The 16,678-nt window shown below is 38.7% G+C and overlaps 1 protein-coding gene across 3 annotated transcripts; it reads left to right on the top strand.

Moving 5' to 3' along the window:
- Window positions 1-230: 230 nt before the first annotated feature.
- Window positions 231-16,578, top strand: AP1AR (adaptor related protein complex 1 associated regulatory protein). 3 transcript variants are annotated; one of them, XM_081208180.1, is made up of 10 exons: window positions 247-513; window positions 5,385-5,433; window positions 6,069-6,095; window positions 6,565-6,590; window positions 7,800-7,896; window positions 8,535-8,633; window positions 11,976-12,025; window positions 12,358-12,431; window positions 12,912-13,040; window positions 13,983-16,578. In XM_081208180.1, the coding sequence occupies exons 1-10, from the start codon at window positions 434-436 to the stop codon at window positions 14,246-14,248; spliced, it is 897 nt and encodes a 298-aa protein (XP_081064306.1). In that variant the 5' UTR covers window positions 247-433; the 3' UTR covers window positions 14,249-16,578. The 3 variants fall into 3 exon arrangements, with proteins under 3 accessions (XP_081064307.1, XP_081064306.1, XP_081064308.1); XM_081208181.1 differs by lacking the exon at window positions 8,535-8,633 and having other exon boundaries at window positions 231-513; XM_081208182.1 differs by lacking the exons at window positions 247-513; window positions 6,565-6,590.
- The last annotated feature ends 100 nt before the right edge of the window (window positions 16,579-16,678 follow it).

Here is a 16,678-nt window from a genome sequence, read left to right as displayed (position 1 = left end):
CCCAATCTGCGCATGCTCTTATCTGCCTCGTCGCTCCCGGTCATGAATGAGGAGGGCGGGGCCTGAGAGGGGCCAGGGGGCGGGGCCCGAGGCTGCCTGCGACGGCCGACCTGGCAGGCACAGCGTGTGAGGGGGCCGGCGAAGGCGGGCGGAGCAGAGCGGAGTCTCCACGCGGAAGGGGGAGGGGGCGCTTTCCGTTTTTAATTCGTGGTCGTGCGACAGTGTGGCTTGTGGGTGTTTCTCCACATAAACAAAAGAGCGGGGGGTCCCGTCGCCGTGCCGTTTCTTTACCTTTCTTTACGCCGTTGGGCGGCGGCGCCGTTGCCGAGGGACCGCCGTCATAGTTGGTTGGCGCTGCTGCGGCGGTTGGTGACTTAACGGACGCTGGTGGCCCTCGCGCGCGTGCGCACACGCGCCCACCCCTCAGCATGCCATGGGGAACAGCTGGGCGGCGCAGTGGTGCTGCTGGCTCTTCCCGAGGCGGGAAGCGGGACGGATCCAGCGAGGAGGAGGGTAAGCACGGGACGTGGAAGAGGAGGCGGGACGGGCAGGGCTGGCTGTGACTCCACCTTTTCGAGGTGGGGGGGGGTGGTTAGGTAGTGCCCAGGTGGGACTGTAGGGCGAGTTGCCTCGCGGTTCAGCGGCGGAGTCTCGCGTCCCTTCAGGCTGACACTGTCAAGACGTGGCAGCTGCCTCAGGTGTTAATGGAGGGAGGAGGAATGCGAGTCTAGCGACGGCCATCACTCCACATTCCGTGTTCAGAGGCAGGGTATCTCTGAATGCTGCCGGGGAAGCAACAGCGGGGTGAGGGCTCTTTAGTTTGTGCGGCTCCCCCCCCCCCCCGGAAGCATTTGATCGGTCTCTGTGAGGAAACAGGATGCTCACGAGATGGACCTTGTGTGATCCAGCAGGCCTCTCATGCTCTCCTGCCTAATGTAATGCGAGATTATAGCAACAGGAATCTGTCGCAAAAGTTATTGGTGCCGTTTTTGCAGCTTCACCCAGTTCTTGGAGAGGGTGGAATGGTAGTGGGGAGTCGGCTGTGTGGCTGTTTTTCAAAAGTATATGGTTAGTCACGGGGAAACGCAGCGCCAGAATAGATTCACCTCCAGGCTGATAGGCTGTTTACCCCTCCCCCATAGGAAGGGTTCAATAAAGAATGAAATGTCAGTGTTTCCTGATTGCTTCTGCTGTCACTCAAGGTTCTCTAGTATTTATCCATAGCTGAAAGAACATCACTTGGGGGAAGAGAAGCAGATCAGTTCTCCTGACGAGTATAGCTTATACGTGTATAGATAGATATATTATCCATCTGTCAACAGAAGAAAAAAAATGCAAGAAGAATTCAGAGTCTGCTGGCCCTTAGCTTGGCAGTCACAATCTCAAATGGAGGACAGTTGCAACTTTACACGGATAGCCCAGCCCCACACTGACAACTTGTAGCAGTAAACAAAAGAAAAGCAGAATAACTTTTCACAGAGTGTTTGTTGTGGGGGAGGAAGGGAAAGGAGAATGTTAGCCGCTTTGAGACTCCTGAAGGGGAGTGAAAGGCGGGATATCAAATCCAAACTCTTCTTCTTCTTCTTCATCTTAATGTATTGTAAATTCTGTAAAATGGTGTTGATTGTGGTTCAAAGCTGTAATACTACTAATCCAAAAGAAGGTAGCAGTAAGAAGGAGATATAAAACAATCCTGGGAAGGATAGGAATTTCTGTGCTACAGTTTATCATTTGTTTAGTGATATTTATATTTTCTTTTTTTCCTCCAAAGGCTTCAAGGTGGCATATATGGTTCTCTCTTTCCCCCATATTTTATTTTCACAATCATGTGAGGTAGGTTATGCTGAGAAATAGTGACTGGTGCAAAACCACCCAGTGAGCTTGATCACATGGAGCTTGATCTTATGCAGATTTACTCAGGCCCCAGTGAGTTCAGTGGATCCCACTCTCACGTTGATCGGCGCAGGATTGCAGGATAAATGTAAAAAGTGTGTGCAAAGGTCTGTATGCACAAGGGCAGAAAAAAATTAAATAACTGTATTTTGTGGTAGGTTTCTTTGAATTCCTACTGTAAAAGGCAAGGAGGATAAATAAAGGACAATTAGTTTTCCAAAATGTAGTAAAAAATGGAGCAATAGAAAAGTTGATACTACAGTTCTATGCATGTTTCGCAATCCAATCTTATACACAACTGTAAGTTCCATTGAACTTATATCTCTGAGTAGACATCTATAGGATTGCAGTGCAAAGCAAATCTGGATATTGGCTTCATCTAAGGCAAATCTTATCAGAGCCAGACAGAATGGGAGGGGTGAGGGGGGTTGTAGTCCAGCAACAACTAGACGTGCATAGGTTTCCCATCCCTGATTAAGGGTTGCTGTTGACTAGCCTACTGGCTTAGGTTCCCTTAAAAAAACGATTTGACTGATGTTTACATGAATTTGATTGAAACAATAACTAAGAAGGAAAGAGATGGTTTAAGCTGAGAAACATTTGTTTCAGCATAGATTGAAGGTCTATTTTGTGGTCCTGTGAGTACATTATAAGCTTTCATCCCTTGTGTTTGCCTTTACTGCAGACACTGTGACATTCAAACAGACAGCAATTATGCTTTAGTGTACTAGATGCTACTTCAAGAAGGGGATATGACATTAAAGAATTCACAGAAACTAAGTGTTGCAATCAATCTTCTAGGAAATAATGTTGACAATGGGAAGGTGTGATGTCAGGAACTGCAACAGTTTGCCTTGTTCTATCAACCCACGTTCCTCAGAAATTAAAATAGACATAAAATCTGTAATATTTTAATACAACAAACTGTCAGTCGCTCAAAGGGATTTGGAATAATCTCACCAATTTACACTTCCTAGATTTGTTTGGTGTCTGAGTATTATGCCCAGATTTTCCCCTTAGCTTATTTAATATGCTCTGCATAGTTTGAATTTGTGTAGGCATATGGATGAGTAAGAGACAATGTCAATAGCAGGCTACTTAGTTGCTCAGACAACAAGATGTCCATGTTTTTCCCCAGGTCTGCCAATTACAACAAAGGTGCATAAAGTACAGCATTTTTGAGAGCAAAATCCTAACTTCTTGAGACAGCAGCAGGGCTTATTGGAGCAGCAGAGCACTGCCACATCCAGAGAACTGCCTGCCATGGCAAACATGTAGGGGCAGGAAAAGTATGCATCTTTGCTGGACCAGCTCAAGGCTGACAGGCTCAAACTGGGCTGCTTGGCACAACTTGCTGTCAATTGTACTGGCTTAGGATCTAGTGGATCCTTGGCCAACTCTGCTCCTAAAACACCCATGGGGGGGTTATGCTGGCAGAAACTTCCACCTGTGCTTTCATTCAGTAGAAGTGGAGAGCTTTACCATAGCAGAGACTCCTTGCTGGCAAAGTCTGGCAAGGCAAACACATTCAGCCCATCAAAAACCCATCCATAGCAGTGGATCATGGATTTGGATTGCTTTGTCCACAGCTCTAAAAGCAGTAAAGGAGAAAAGTGTTTTTACCCTTTCTGTCAGCAGCCAAGGCCTTTCTGAAAATTTATAGTGGGCCAGAGAACTGCAGCTAATCTGCATCAGTGTACTTTGCATATAACATCAATGTCTGCAGCTTACTAAACTGCAGGTGGTGGATATTCTGCAATATTCTTAATTACCCTGCATTATTATTATTATTATTATTATTATTATTATTATTATTATTATTATTTGTTTAAAGGTGGGTTAACCCTTAAGACCTTGGAAAACTTGAAATATGAAACAGTCTGAACTTTTTAAAAAGCAAAAAAAAATGCTTTTTAAAATCCACCCGTTTCTTGTTAGTGCTTTGGGCCACACATCTTGTGAACCCCTGTTCTACCACCCTATACTGTATACTGCTCCATAATCTTTTGATAAAGGGTTGTATATGTATTTAATAAATAATAATACATAGCTGTCAACTTTTCCCTTTTCTTGCAAGGAATCCTATTTGGAATAAGGGAATTTCCCTTAAAAAAGGGAAACATTGACACCTATGATAATAACATGCAGTCCATTAATTAGTATGTATATTTGGATTGAGTGAAACAATTAGTCTATATAGAATACAACTTACATACATTTCCATGCCGCTTGTTCTGAATATCTGCTGAATTTTTTTATAAACCTAATGTAAATTATCCAAGCATCACAGGGTTCACTAAAAATGTTTTTTAAAATATAATCTCTGTTTATTCATGTAGAAAGTGGTTTAATGCCAGTGGTTCTAGAAATTCTGTTTAAATTGTTTGTTGTTCAAGTTTCGTTGTCTGTGTGCTGCAGGCATAATTAGAAAGTGGGTCAGATCTAGTTTCTGTGCTCTCATTGTTAACTTCCACTTTATTCCTAGAGGGATCACAACATCATTCTTATAATGCTTCTGGGAATATATCTATAATTAGAGCTCGGGGCTTACTGTTATTGCCCTACCTGGAGAGTACCTAAGGCTACCACATACAAAAAGCAATATGTTTTATTATAGTCATTTTTTTATTTTAAAAAGGGTTACATTTGTATATATTCTTAGCATCCAGAGCATTATTGTAAAGGCCATTTATATAGTTATTGCAGAAGAGACTACAATCCTGGGGAGGCTCCTGCTGGAGGAAGGGGAAGAAGTATATTTTCCACCTTCTACTGTACAAATGGGTCCCCCAACCCTCCAGAACAGCCTTTCAGAGAGCTGCACATGGAAGGAATAGTTGGGGGAAATTACCTCTCTCCCCCTGATGCTCCAGTTGTAGTGGAACTCCATGCATGGTTTGTCATTCCGCAGTATCTGATAGTACTCTGCCTAAAGTGATAAGTGAATATATCATCACCATAATATTGATTAATCCTTTTGAAAATAAACAAGCATAATAGGTGCCCATACTGTTGTTGATAACAAGGCCGTGCTTACATTGCCCATGCCATACTGTAAATCTAATTGGTTTCCACACTTACACCAGTCCCTTGCTGCATTTCTCATGCCCTGGATGAAAATCAGACCTTTTTTCTTTCAAATGGAGGGCATTCCAATAAAAATGTCTATTTAATATAACATTTGAACCACATGATGTGTACTTTAATATCCCTCCAAATATTTCATTTCAAATGCTTGTTGTGTTTGAGGACAAAAAAATATTATGGAATATTTGTTTTAATTTTATTGACTAATACAAGCAAAAGTAAACATTCTAAATTAGATCACTCATCAGAAAAAATGTTTCTAGAAAACCCACATTTCTATACACAGCTCTTAAAAGATACAGAGCTGTAGTGTTGAAAGTTTCTGAGAACAGAGAAAACTATTCTAAGAAGTCTTCAGTTATAATACTAATTAATGTTGTGGTAAATGTTGGTTTATTTTCTAGATCAAAGTACTTCAGGACCTGTGCCACAGGAGAACACTTCACTATAGAGGTGAGTAAAGGCTTTCAATTCCAAAACTTACTGCTGCTTTCATTTTGGAACTAATAGGAGAAAAACAATCACATTTCCTAATTGAAATATGTGAAAGGAAATATCTTTAGATACAAGTATCAGATGCATTTTGTATCTAAACATATGGCATCTAGGAGTAGAAGAAATATCTGTGTCCCTGTGAAGGGTGGTGGTTGGATCCAGCAGACTTATCTGTGTCCCCGTGAAGGGTGGTGGTTGGATCTAGCAGACTTCTCTTTCCACAGGTGAAGAAGGATGTGGTTATTTTCCCTGTCTTTAAAATAGATGGGAGGGAAAATGGTAAAAGTTCATTGCACAGTGAGAAGCTTTCATAACCTTTTGCCAGCACAAGACCAGCAAGGCTTTGGAAGTGGCAATTATTCCCTGTGCCTGCCCGACCTCCATAGAATTACTTTAATAGCATAAGAAATACAATAACAAAGTTGATGGGCATGTTTGTGTGATTTCTGTTTTTACCAAAACTTTGTAAGTGCCCACTGAGTTTGCATGGGTACTTAAATAAGATCAAGAACATGGATGATATATGTCTAAATATATGTTCATTTTTAGCTGTAATACTTGTTTAATTGAAATATTGTTCTGTCTACTTACAGTTTGAGAATCTAGTGGAAAGCGATGAGGTAAGTAGCTTTCTGATAAAGAAAGGTCATTAGAACAATTTTATGTGTAAAGTGGATCATTAGCCTTCTAAAGCATGTTTGAACCAAGGGTAACCTAAAAGGCTGTAAATTGGGAAAACATGGAAAGAAACAGTTTTTTAAACAGCCTCTTTATATAATGAGTTGATAATTACTTTGAAAACCATGTTCCCCAATACTGTCTATGAGCAGGGCTATATACAAACAAGCACAGCTTTGCCTAGCTCTTATGTTGCCAATATGTTATAGATGGAGTTACAGATCATTGAATCAAAACGTATAAAGACAGGGGGTTTTTATCACAGATGGATCCATATATTTAATTTCTAGTTTTTAAAAGGATGGTGGGGTTGCTTTTTAAAACAAATCTATCAGTTCCGTTTCAAAGATAGTATGATAATACAATTGTTATAGCCTTTAATATTGGGTATCTCTTGATAATTTTTAATAGGGTGAGAGTCCAGGAAGCAACCAGAGGTGGGTATTTATAACATATTTTCTCTCTCTCCCACCCACTATTATTTTCACCTTGTTTCATCATTCTGATCATCTACTTTTCCTATTAGCAGGGTGATTTTGCCTGAAATATTAGGTTCTTTATCAGAGTGCCTTTTAGCATTTTGAATGGACAGATTGGTGGGTGGGTAATTTTCCATCTCTAAAAATGCATTGTTTCTTAAAATTATAAATAGTAACATATTGAATAGGTATAATATCAGCTAAATTAGGCAGTTTCAAAATTGTAATTATTTTTTTAAATCACTACCCCTAAGAACCATGCATCCATATAAAGTAAATACAAATGTTTGTCGCTTTTGGGGTGTGTTAAAATGTGTATGTTAACAGTGTGTAATGCCTTTACTGTGGCTTAAAATAGCTACACATATTCCAATGAAATAAATTCCAAGCAAAGTTTTGAATTTGTCTTCGTTTGCAAGAGAGGTCTATCATTAAAATCCAAATCAGTGTCTTTTTGATGTCTTCTTAAAATTTTATTTTGGTAAGTCAATTGTAGTCCCAATTTCTCTAGTCTGAACAATTATCAATATATTAATATCTATTTTCTAATATGTATTAGCTAAATCATGAGGTCCAGAGGGTGGCAATATGACAACAGGCCTTTTCTGCAGTGGCTTCCCATTTGTGGAATGCTCTCCCCAGGGAGGTTTCCCTAGCACCTTCATTATATATATTTAGGTGCCAGGCAAAAACATTCCTTTTCAACCAGGCCTTTGGCTGATTAATATTCTACAGCCTTTTAAATGTGTTTGTGGGAGGAGGAAGGCTATTGTTTTGTTGTTTTTGTTTTAACTATTTATATGTGCTTTCACCCTATATTTTTATCTTGTGAGATCTTGTGATAAAGGGCAGTATATAAAGCTAATAAATTATATAAATTCTAAAATCGCTGTAATTTATCATTTATTTTTTGTGAAGTAAGAATTGCTACTGTAATGTATGTGTCCCTTTTCACAATCTAAATAAAAATATGCAGACAAAAAGGAAAATAAATAATGTACTGTATGTTTTATAAATATTGGAATATTTTAGTTAATCATGTAGGAGAGCAGAAACATCTAGCGAAGGATAGATCTGGCCGTTGGAGACAGTCTCCATGACAGCTTGCTGAGGAAGCTGGTGGAGCAGAGTGCCAAGTGGGCAGCCTCTTTCTTCCTTTTTCTCCAGACCTTTGACTGAAGAAGAAATTGCTGATCTAAGGGGAAGGCACTACAATTCCATTGCTGAAAAACAAAGAACATTAGATGATAGACTTCTGTCAGAGGTAGGCATAGTAACCATTCATGTATGCACAGTTGTCTATACCAATAACTGGCTGACAAAAGTGGAAGCTTGATATGGTGAATAGAGCAAGCTAGGTCTAACAACACCGATAACAGGATGCGATGGAAGAAAAAATAAAGCTGCAGTACAGTAGTTAAAGTTCTCTCTGTGGAAACAGAAAAAGTGCTGTGGAGAACAAAGCTAGTAGAAAAGCTTCCACTTGTGGGTAGTTTTGAATGTTAAAAGGAAATGCTAACAAATCATGCACAAATTACTTGTACACCCTATTTTTGTACTTCCAATCTAGCGGGGCTCTTTGAATGATCATATGTAAATGTTGGGTTTAAATTATGTATATGTCTGACTTCTGTTTATGATCAGTGGAATACCTAGAGCTAAAATTGCTTTTAAAGAAGATTTTAATTTATCTAGTTAATATGCTTAATTCAAATAACAACTGATATTGGAAGATAGTATGGAAGATAGTATGAAAATAGTTTCTTTTTTTAATCACACCAGTAAATTTTGTGTTTTGTATTTTTCATGAATAACTTTTCCTTTAAATTTAGTGCACTTATTTTCATAGGAAAGATAGCTAGGTTCTCTTTTGTTAATCCTTACTATTTTGTTCATATACAGTTAGCCAAACAAGAGGAGAAGTTAAGAATAGAAGAGGAGACTTTATATGCTGCGCAGCGTGAAGCAGCCAGGGCAGCAAAGCAGAGAAAGCTCTTGGAGGTGAGGGGAGAAGACCCCAAAATATATGTATCAGAGCCCCTGTTGTGTATCTTGCTTAGTTTCACATGCTATCTTAAACAGAACATTCCAAGTTTCTTTTAGTAGTTTCTAATTCCTTTAATCTCTTGAGCAGAGTATCAAATATTTTATATAGGACATTAATAAACATATATTTAATACGTTTCTACTATTGAACCTGTGGTGAATAGATAACAGGTGGCCAGTTACTTAAAACATTCTGAAGATACTAACTGCAGACTAGTCAATCTTGCAGAAGATTGTAGGATCATTAATCCTTTCATTATATTGACAATCTGTCAATTTTATGGAAGTAAGTGAAATTTTAAAATTATTCTGGATCATAACTGTCAGTGTGAACTTACTGCGTCTGAGCACACTACAAACTGTAGATGAGGGTTTGAGATCGGTTGGCAAAATCTAGGACATGGGCAGGCAAACTAAGACCCGGGGGCCAGATCTGGCCCAATCGCCTTCTAAATCCGGCCCATGGACAGTCCAGGAATCAGCATGTTTTTACATGAGTAGAATGTGTGCTTTTATTTAAAATGCATCTCTGGGTTATTTGTGGGGCATAGGAATTTGTTCTTTTTTCCCCCTTCAAAATATAGTCTAGCCCCCCCACAAGGTCTGAGGGACAGTGGACCGGCCCCCTGCTGAAAAAGTTTGCTGACCCCTTACTAGGATAAGGATCTTGTCCTGCAATACTAAGCTTGCTTTGAAAGCAAGTGAACCTATATGATAAATCTGAATGATAAATCGTTAGGGCAGGGATGGGTGCCCTTTTTTTTTTCTTTTGAGAGATGTATTCCTTTTGGGGGTAATTGTTTGTGGCACATGTGCCAAATGTGTGTATGGGGTCGAAATCAGTTATGGTACAGGGACAGAGTAAAAGTGGATGGCATTCCCTTCTTTCTCTCTTTCCTCTCCTCCACTACCTAGCAGGGAGATACCACTCTTGCCAGAAGTCTGAACTGATCACTTGCAGAGGGCTGAGGGTCACATGCAGTTCAAGGGCTGTAGGTTGCCCATCCCGGGTTAGAGCACCAGAGAGGCTTGAATTCAGTTACTCAACCTTGAAAGTCATGAACTCTTAGCGCAGCTTGCCTCACTGAGCAGGAGGTGGGGGAAGAGCCATGTACACCCCCCTAGTGTCCTTGGAGGAGGGTAGAATAATAACACATAAGTAGATATCAATGACGAGGATTCACATTGATAATTTTTAAATAACTTTTAAAATATATAACTTTACCACTTTCTCCTTTTGCGGGGTGGGGATGCTTTCGGGGGTTTTGTTCTTTGTTTTGTATGCTTTTTACTCCATACCTAGCAGTCATCATTCTTCATAGAGAAGCATTATTGAAATTTTGTGCAAAGATGTTAATGATGGATTTCTGGAATACATCAGAAATCGATAATGTCCTGTAGTGAGAGGAGAGAGGAGTCATAGAGGAATGGTTCCTCCCACTCACTCCACTGGGCAGAGATCCCCTGCATAAAATGAACTTATGGCAATAAGTCAAACATTCTATTTAGTGTTCAACAATATATTAACTATTAACAATGTTAACAGTGTTAAATAAAGAGTGCATGTGCCTTCCCTTTCTCTTTGTATCTCCAGCTTAAGAGGGAGACGTCTTATTAAGTAACAGTGTCCCATAACATCAAGCTGGAAATTTGTGGGTTAAGCTCTGCCTCCAGAATCACAATTTCCTAAATGAGACATTGCAGGAAACTGCTTTAACAAAAACACCTAAGTCTCCAACCAAGCCAGATAAACAAGGGCAAGATGGAGCATTCAGGTTTCTTGGTCATCCATATTTCAGCAAACCAGTTTGTTGGAGCAGCAGAGCTAAGTCTGAACAAGGCCATATATAATACTAAGTCTTGTAACTTCTTGCCGCATGATCTGTGTGAGGAAGTGGTTTCAATGCAATTAGGAACTCTAAAGCAAAGGTGAGTGGAATACCAGATCCTTATGGTGTATAAAGGATTAGTATTTTGGAATAATAATAATAAATCCTCGGTATTTATGTTGCATCCCAGGATTTCTGGCAGCCGCTGAAAAGGTTTTTGGACTATGTAATTTAATAACCAACTGCATCCAAATGTAAGCACTTAATTAGGATTTCATAAAAGACCACAGAACATCTTAAGGACGGCTTTGTCAGGTCAGCCCAGTAGTTAAGAAAACGACAATAGCTTGGTCTACATGCTTTAAGAAAAAGTGTAGTTATTTTTATGGGAGGCAAAGTGTATTCTAGCATTTTATTTCTTACAGCAATTGTGTCACACTTTTATTAAAATACGTTTTAAACAGCACACTGATGTTTCTGTAACTGGTGTTGGTTGCATCAGAAATGACATAGTTAAATGCAGCCTCACGTACTGGACTGCTTCTAAATGTTATCCAACATCAGTATTTTAGCTGATGAAATGTCTTTGATTTCTTTTTTTCTACATTTGTTAAATTATGCATTTTATTTTATTTTATTTTATTATCCTTATGGTACTGTCCTTTCTAGAATGACTAGGAATGGATTCGCTGCAACAAGCAAACCTGAGAAGGGCTGTAGCTTGATGGCAGAACATGTACCATAGGTACTATCACTGTAGTTGCCCAGCGGGAGACCCAAGGTGTCACGCATGTGATATCACATGGCGCACCAAGGCCTGATAGGGCCAGGTGTGCCATGTGACTCACACATGTGCCCCCCCCCAATATGGGCGTAACCCATGTACTTAGCATATAGAAGGACCCAGATTCAATTCCTGGCATCACTAGGCAGGTCTGGGTAGGGCTCATATCTGAAACATTGGAGAGATGCTGACAGTCCCTGTTGACAATACTCAACCAATGTTCTGACTCAATATAAGACAGCTTCCTGTGTAGGCATTATTTATCCAGTCCTCCTTCATTCTTTAGCTGCTGCAAAATAGTCTCAAGTGCCAATAAAAAGTTTAGAAGAACCAAGAACAGAATGAAATTTGTTTCTGCAAGTTAGGAAGCAGGATAAAATTGTGAGACATTTTCAACTTTATTGGAAGGTCATGGGATTTGCTCAGTCTGATACTTGAGCACCCTCCAGTTTGTTTATATTTTAATGGAAAGGCAATATAGGAATGTCATAGAGAAAAAAAACCTCATTCTGCTGTTAATGAGAAACAATCAGGCACTGTGCAGACAAGCATAATAGTTGAGCAAATAAACTGCCCTGTTGAGTAGGTGTGTTCATACATCTGACTTGGACTAGAGAGTTTAAGCTAAGCTGCATTCTTTTGAGTTTATTTCTTGAAACGTATGTTAATTTTTTAAAATTTCAGCAACAAAGACTGCAAAGAGCCCAACTGGCAAGCAATGGAGACGGTTTAAGGTAAGATATTCAGTCAGGAGCCTTTAATATTTAGCTTGCCAGGGAATTTGAAATCGCTGTATAATTTTTATGCAGAAACAACTTCAATTTTTAATTCATTTGAAGCAGCAGGTGGATGTACCCTTGTTCCCTTTGTAAATTTGTAGGTTGCAAATTCACAGAATGAAATGGGAAGAAATATTCTCCCACATCCCATTCCTCTAGTAGGAATATTATTACACGGGCTCCAACCCATCACATTCAAAATGTAGGAAACTATATGTTGGTGTTGTAAGCCAATCTTTGGTTCTGAACTTGGTCCTCCTTGATGTAACTTGTTTGTTCTTTCACAGCTCAGTGACAGAAGAAGACTTTGATTCCTACCTGAGGAATGTAAAACTACAATATGAAGCTTTTCGGAGCAGCAGTAAGTATTTTGTGTGTGTGGATGTTCTTCAGCCACAGCTTTTATTGCTGCTACCAAGTAGCTCAAATACTACAAAGGGTATTGAAAACCCTTACACATCTTGCATGTAGGTGCACACTATACATATGTCAATTACAGCAATTCAAAATTCACTTCCCTTTCTTAAAAATTTATTCAACGTCCTAGAGGAACATCTACTGATCTGCAATAAGAACCCATTATTTTCATATGCAGGCTTTATTTTAAAGTGTCAAGACATTTTGGTATATATATATCTCCTAGGGTTACTGCTGTAGATGTCTTTATTAAAGAGAATGTTGCTTGGCATGTGTGCAATCAAAATGCCACAATATATATTCTAGATAATAGTTGTGTGGCATTTTGCAGATTTTAATATTACTAAAGCTAAAAGCTGTTGGGCTGGTGTATTGTTTAATGGTGCTGGTATATTTGAAGTATAAATACATGTTTTGCTCACAGGGCTGTCCTCAGATGCCACTGTTCTGACACCAAATACAGAGAGCAGTTGTGACTTGATGACAAAAACCAAATCGACAAGTGGAAATGATGACAGTAATTCCTTAGATTTAGAATGGGAAGATGAAGAAGGTATTTGTTCTGTGCTATATTGATTTTGCTGACCTAAGCATATAAATAATACCAAAGGTCTGTTTGAACATCTAAGCAAATAGATACTGTTGGGATATTTAAAAAACACAGAGTGGGGTGAAATCCCATTTCAATATTCCTCTCAGAGTTGCATATCTTGCTTCCATAGTGTGGAAACTGGTAATTGGGAGATGAATATAACTTTTAAGTATTTGTTGGTTTGGTTAAGTGAAGTAGAATTGCCAGAATAAGCCAATGTTAACGTAAAAACCTGAATAAAACACAAATGCAGTCATATGAAATTAGTTACTCCCCTGTTTCCATTTATTCTTGCAATTGTGGTTACTTCTGTTGCAGAATGGGTTCTTTTTAGATTTAAACAGCAAATTTATGAGACCTTGACAGCCTTAACTACTTGCTTTTTTGCATTATGGAATTACTGTTTCTTACATTTATGTCAGATATAACTTTGCAAAACTAGCATAATAATGTTTTTGCTATTGAATGAACTGATGGTTTTGTTGTATGAGTAGTAGTAGTAGTAGTAATCAGCTGCTGCTGCTGCTGCAATGTCTTTGAAGGGAAGTGCTAATGGCGTGCTACTACTTCACTCTTTCCTATTCAGGTGCAATAATGTCGTGACTGTTTTTTCACTTCCACTGTGCCTAAACAGAAACTTGTATTCTGCAAACTCAGAAGGCAGTGTGTTTTTCAAAGATGCCTGTGATTTATAGTTCACAGAAAAGCGTTTAAATGTTTTACAGGGGCTAATTAAGATTTAAAATACAGCGTAGAGAAACAAAGAGAGCCAGTTCACCTCATCAATCATATATTTCTTTGACTGCTATTTAATTCAGGATGCATCTCTTATTGAAAGTCAAATGCATGGTTTTTCCCAAATATAGCATACTGCTTTTAAACAGTTTTTTAAAAAAATTGCAGGCATGAACAGAATGGTCCCATTGCGAGAACGCTCAAAAACTGAAGAAGACATTCTTCGAGCAGCACTGAAATTTAGCAGCAAGAAAACTGGAAGTAACCCAACTTCTGCATCTGATGATTCTAATGGTTTGGAATGGGAGAATGATTTTGTTAGTGCTGAAATGGATGATAATGGCAACTCTGAGTATGCTGGCTTTGTAAACCCCGTCTTAGAACTGTCTGCATCAGACCAAAAAAAATCTGATACTGACCAACAGGACAGATAATGAAATTGTGTGGCCCTTGGCTATCTGACCAAATGGTTGAAGTTGGGGAAAAACCTACAAATCTGTATTGTGCACAATCCTCCAATCATTGCTGCTGCACAGCCTCCTTTAAAATAAGGAAGTTGCACAGTGACAGTACTTGGTGAACTGAGCTCCAGATTTCCTATAGAAAAAGGAAACTATGTCAGTTAAAAGAATGAAGAGTATGGTTTGCTATCTGAATTCAGAATTTTAAGTGCAATTTTATCATCTACCTTTGAAATTCTTTGAAAATACTTGAGTGATTCTGTTGTGTCTATTGTTGGGTTTTAGTACACAATTGTCTGCACTAAATGACAAATCGCAGCTTGATGTTTTAATCAACGATCTTGTTCTAGAGCTGTATTTCTAATTTCTTTGAATCTAGGATGAGCAACCTGTTTCAGCCTGAGGGCTATCTCTCATGGGAAACATTTCAGGGGCCACATGGCAGTAGTGGTTGAGCCAGAAGCAAAAATGGGCAGGGCTTAACATACCTTGTTCGGCAGTCTACATTCCAGCCATGCAAAAACCAGAATTTATGTGTGCTCAGACGCACACAGTCTGTCCATCCAGGTAAGCAAGAGGCATTATCACAGTTCAAGGATATATTGTTGCCAGGCAAAAGCACTGGAATAGGGCTGTTGAGAAACGTGGCCTTTGAGAGAGTCCCAAGAGCGAGATAGAGAAGTCTGAAGAGCCACATTCAGCTCACTTATGCATACTTGCTTTAAGTATTGACATTGGCACAATAATTTATATAGGAAGTACTTAAAACCTTAATACTTGAATGTTAGAACAATTTTACAGGTATTATTTTTTTCTGTTCAACTTGTTCTGATAAGAAGAAATGAAATTTTACATGTGAAATTGATCTTCAACCCTTTTATTTATTGACTTCATGAAACTGACCAGATCCCTCCCAAGCACAATGCCTCTCACACTTAAAAAGGTTTTTAAAAGTATCATTTAATACATTATTGTTCTTGTGCAGTAATGAGCTAGTGAATATTGTTAGAAAACTTTGAAAGAATCTCTGTTTTAAACACTGGAAATGAAAAGGCTGGTTTTTGGAAGTAAAACTTTAGATTCTACAGAACCAAAGGTTCAGATTGCCTACCAACTTGAAATGCCAAAAGATGCATATATTTTTAAGTTGTGCACAAATAATTTTGTTTCACTGTTGCTAACTTAATGAACACTGATATTAATATCGGAAACTCGAACATAGTGTTCTTTTGATATGGAAGATGGAAAGCATGACTAATTTCTGTGGCTGTATTAATGCAAATTAGTATTCCAGTCCAAGCTTACCTGGTATGTGAAAGTTCCATTCATTTTAACTAATTAAGATTAGTGACAAAATCTGTAACTTAATCAAGTTTAATTATTGCTGGAAATATGTTGGAGAATGATGATGATGATGATATTGCCTAATATTTTATTTCTCTTAAAAATTGTCCTGTGGATTTTAATTCTAAAGAGAAGATCCTCAGTGCCAGTTAGAATGACTCTGCACTGCAGAAAAGCCTCTATCCTCCTATATCCTCTTTCCCCCCAGAAAAGAAGGCTGCTTTGCAATGGTACTTGCTCTTTAATAAACCACCACAGTACATGTCTGCCATGTGGATTTTAGGTTCATGGAAAATCTGAATATTGCAGAGTTCAGCAGTACAGTCAATCACAGAGAGCAAGAATACTTGCTTTACATGATTTCTTAATACTTCCTCCTTCTTGTAGGGATTTCTGCTTGCTAGCTTCCTAAATGGAGAGGTTGCTTTTGCAGATATTTACAAGCAGCTGCCTCAAGGAAACACAAAGCAGCAGCACAGAAAATAATTGATCAACTTTAGTAGCAGCTCTGTCTCCTGCTGAAGCTTTGCTACCAATGGCAGCACCCTTTGTTATGGCCATAAACTGAGGGGAAATGACAGCATTTACTTTCCTTACTCTCAGACTCAACATCTCTATCTCTATTGCCCTGTAAGAGGCCTTCATTACTATTATGTTATTATCAGTAATCTCTTTCTTTTGGCTCCTGCTCCTTTTACCTCTTCTTGCTCTCACTATCTTTGATTAATTTATAATACTTCATTACAGACTCCAAATGTTTGCCTTTTATACATTTTATTCACTGCCCCAATAATATGGATGTAAAGTGATAAATAATTATCAAATGTTTATATAGTTATTTTAACCCATATAGTATGCCAGGATCACTATAGATTGGTTTGTCTCTCCCTGTGCCTTTTATGTTTAACAAAGATATTGGCCACATGTACATATGACATAAACAGCTTATCCTTTCTTAATATATTGCATTTCGTAGTTGGGAGCTTTGTTGCATAATATATTTTCATTTTAAGTGTTGCATTTTGCAATGCCTGTAATATGCTTTATTATAAGATTTCT

This window comes from Podarcis bocagei (assembly GCF_964188305.1).
Source record: "Podarcis bocagei genome assembly, chromosome: 9".
In the NCBI taxonomy this organism is placed as follows: Eukaryota; Metazoa; Chordata; class Lepidosauria; order Squamata; family Lacertidae; genus Podarcis; species Podarcis bocagei.
Note: the sequence above shows the minus strand (reverse complement) of the source record. Positions and strands in the feature narration are given on the sequence as shown.

Bases quoted from the DNA above. Each gene is read 5' to 3' on its own strand.
- AP1AR (XM_081208180.1), top strand. From the start codon at position 434: ATGGGGAACAGCTGGGCGGCGCAGTGGTGCTGCTGGCTCTTCCCGAGG. The intron at 8,634-11,975 runs GTGAGGGGAGAA...TTAAAATTTCAG, and splicing joins AGCAGAGAAAGCTCTTGGAG to CAACAAAGACTGCAAAGAGC. The intron at 12,432-12,911 runs GTAAGTATTTTG...TTTTGCTCACAG, and splicing joins TGAAGCTTTTCGGAGCAGCA to GGCTGTCCTCAGATGCCACT.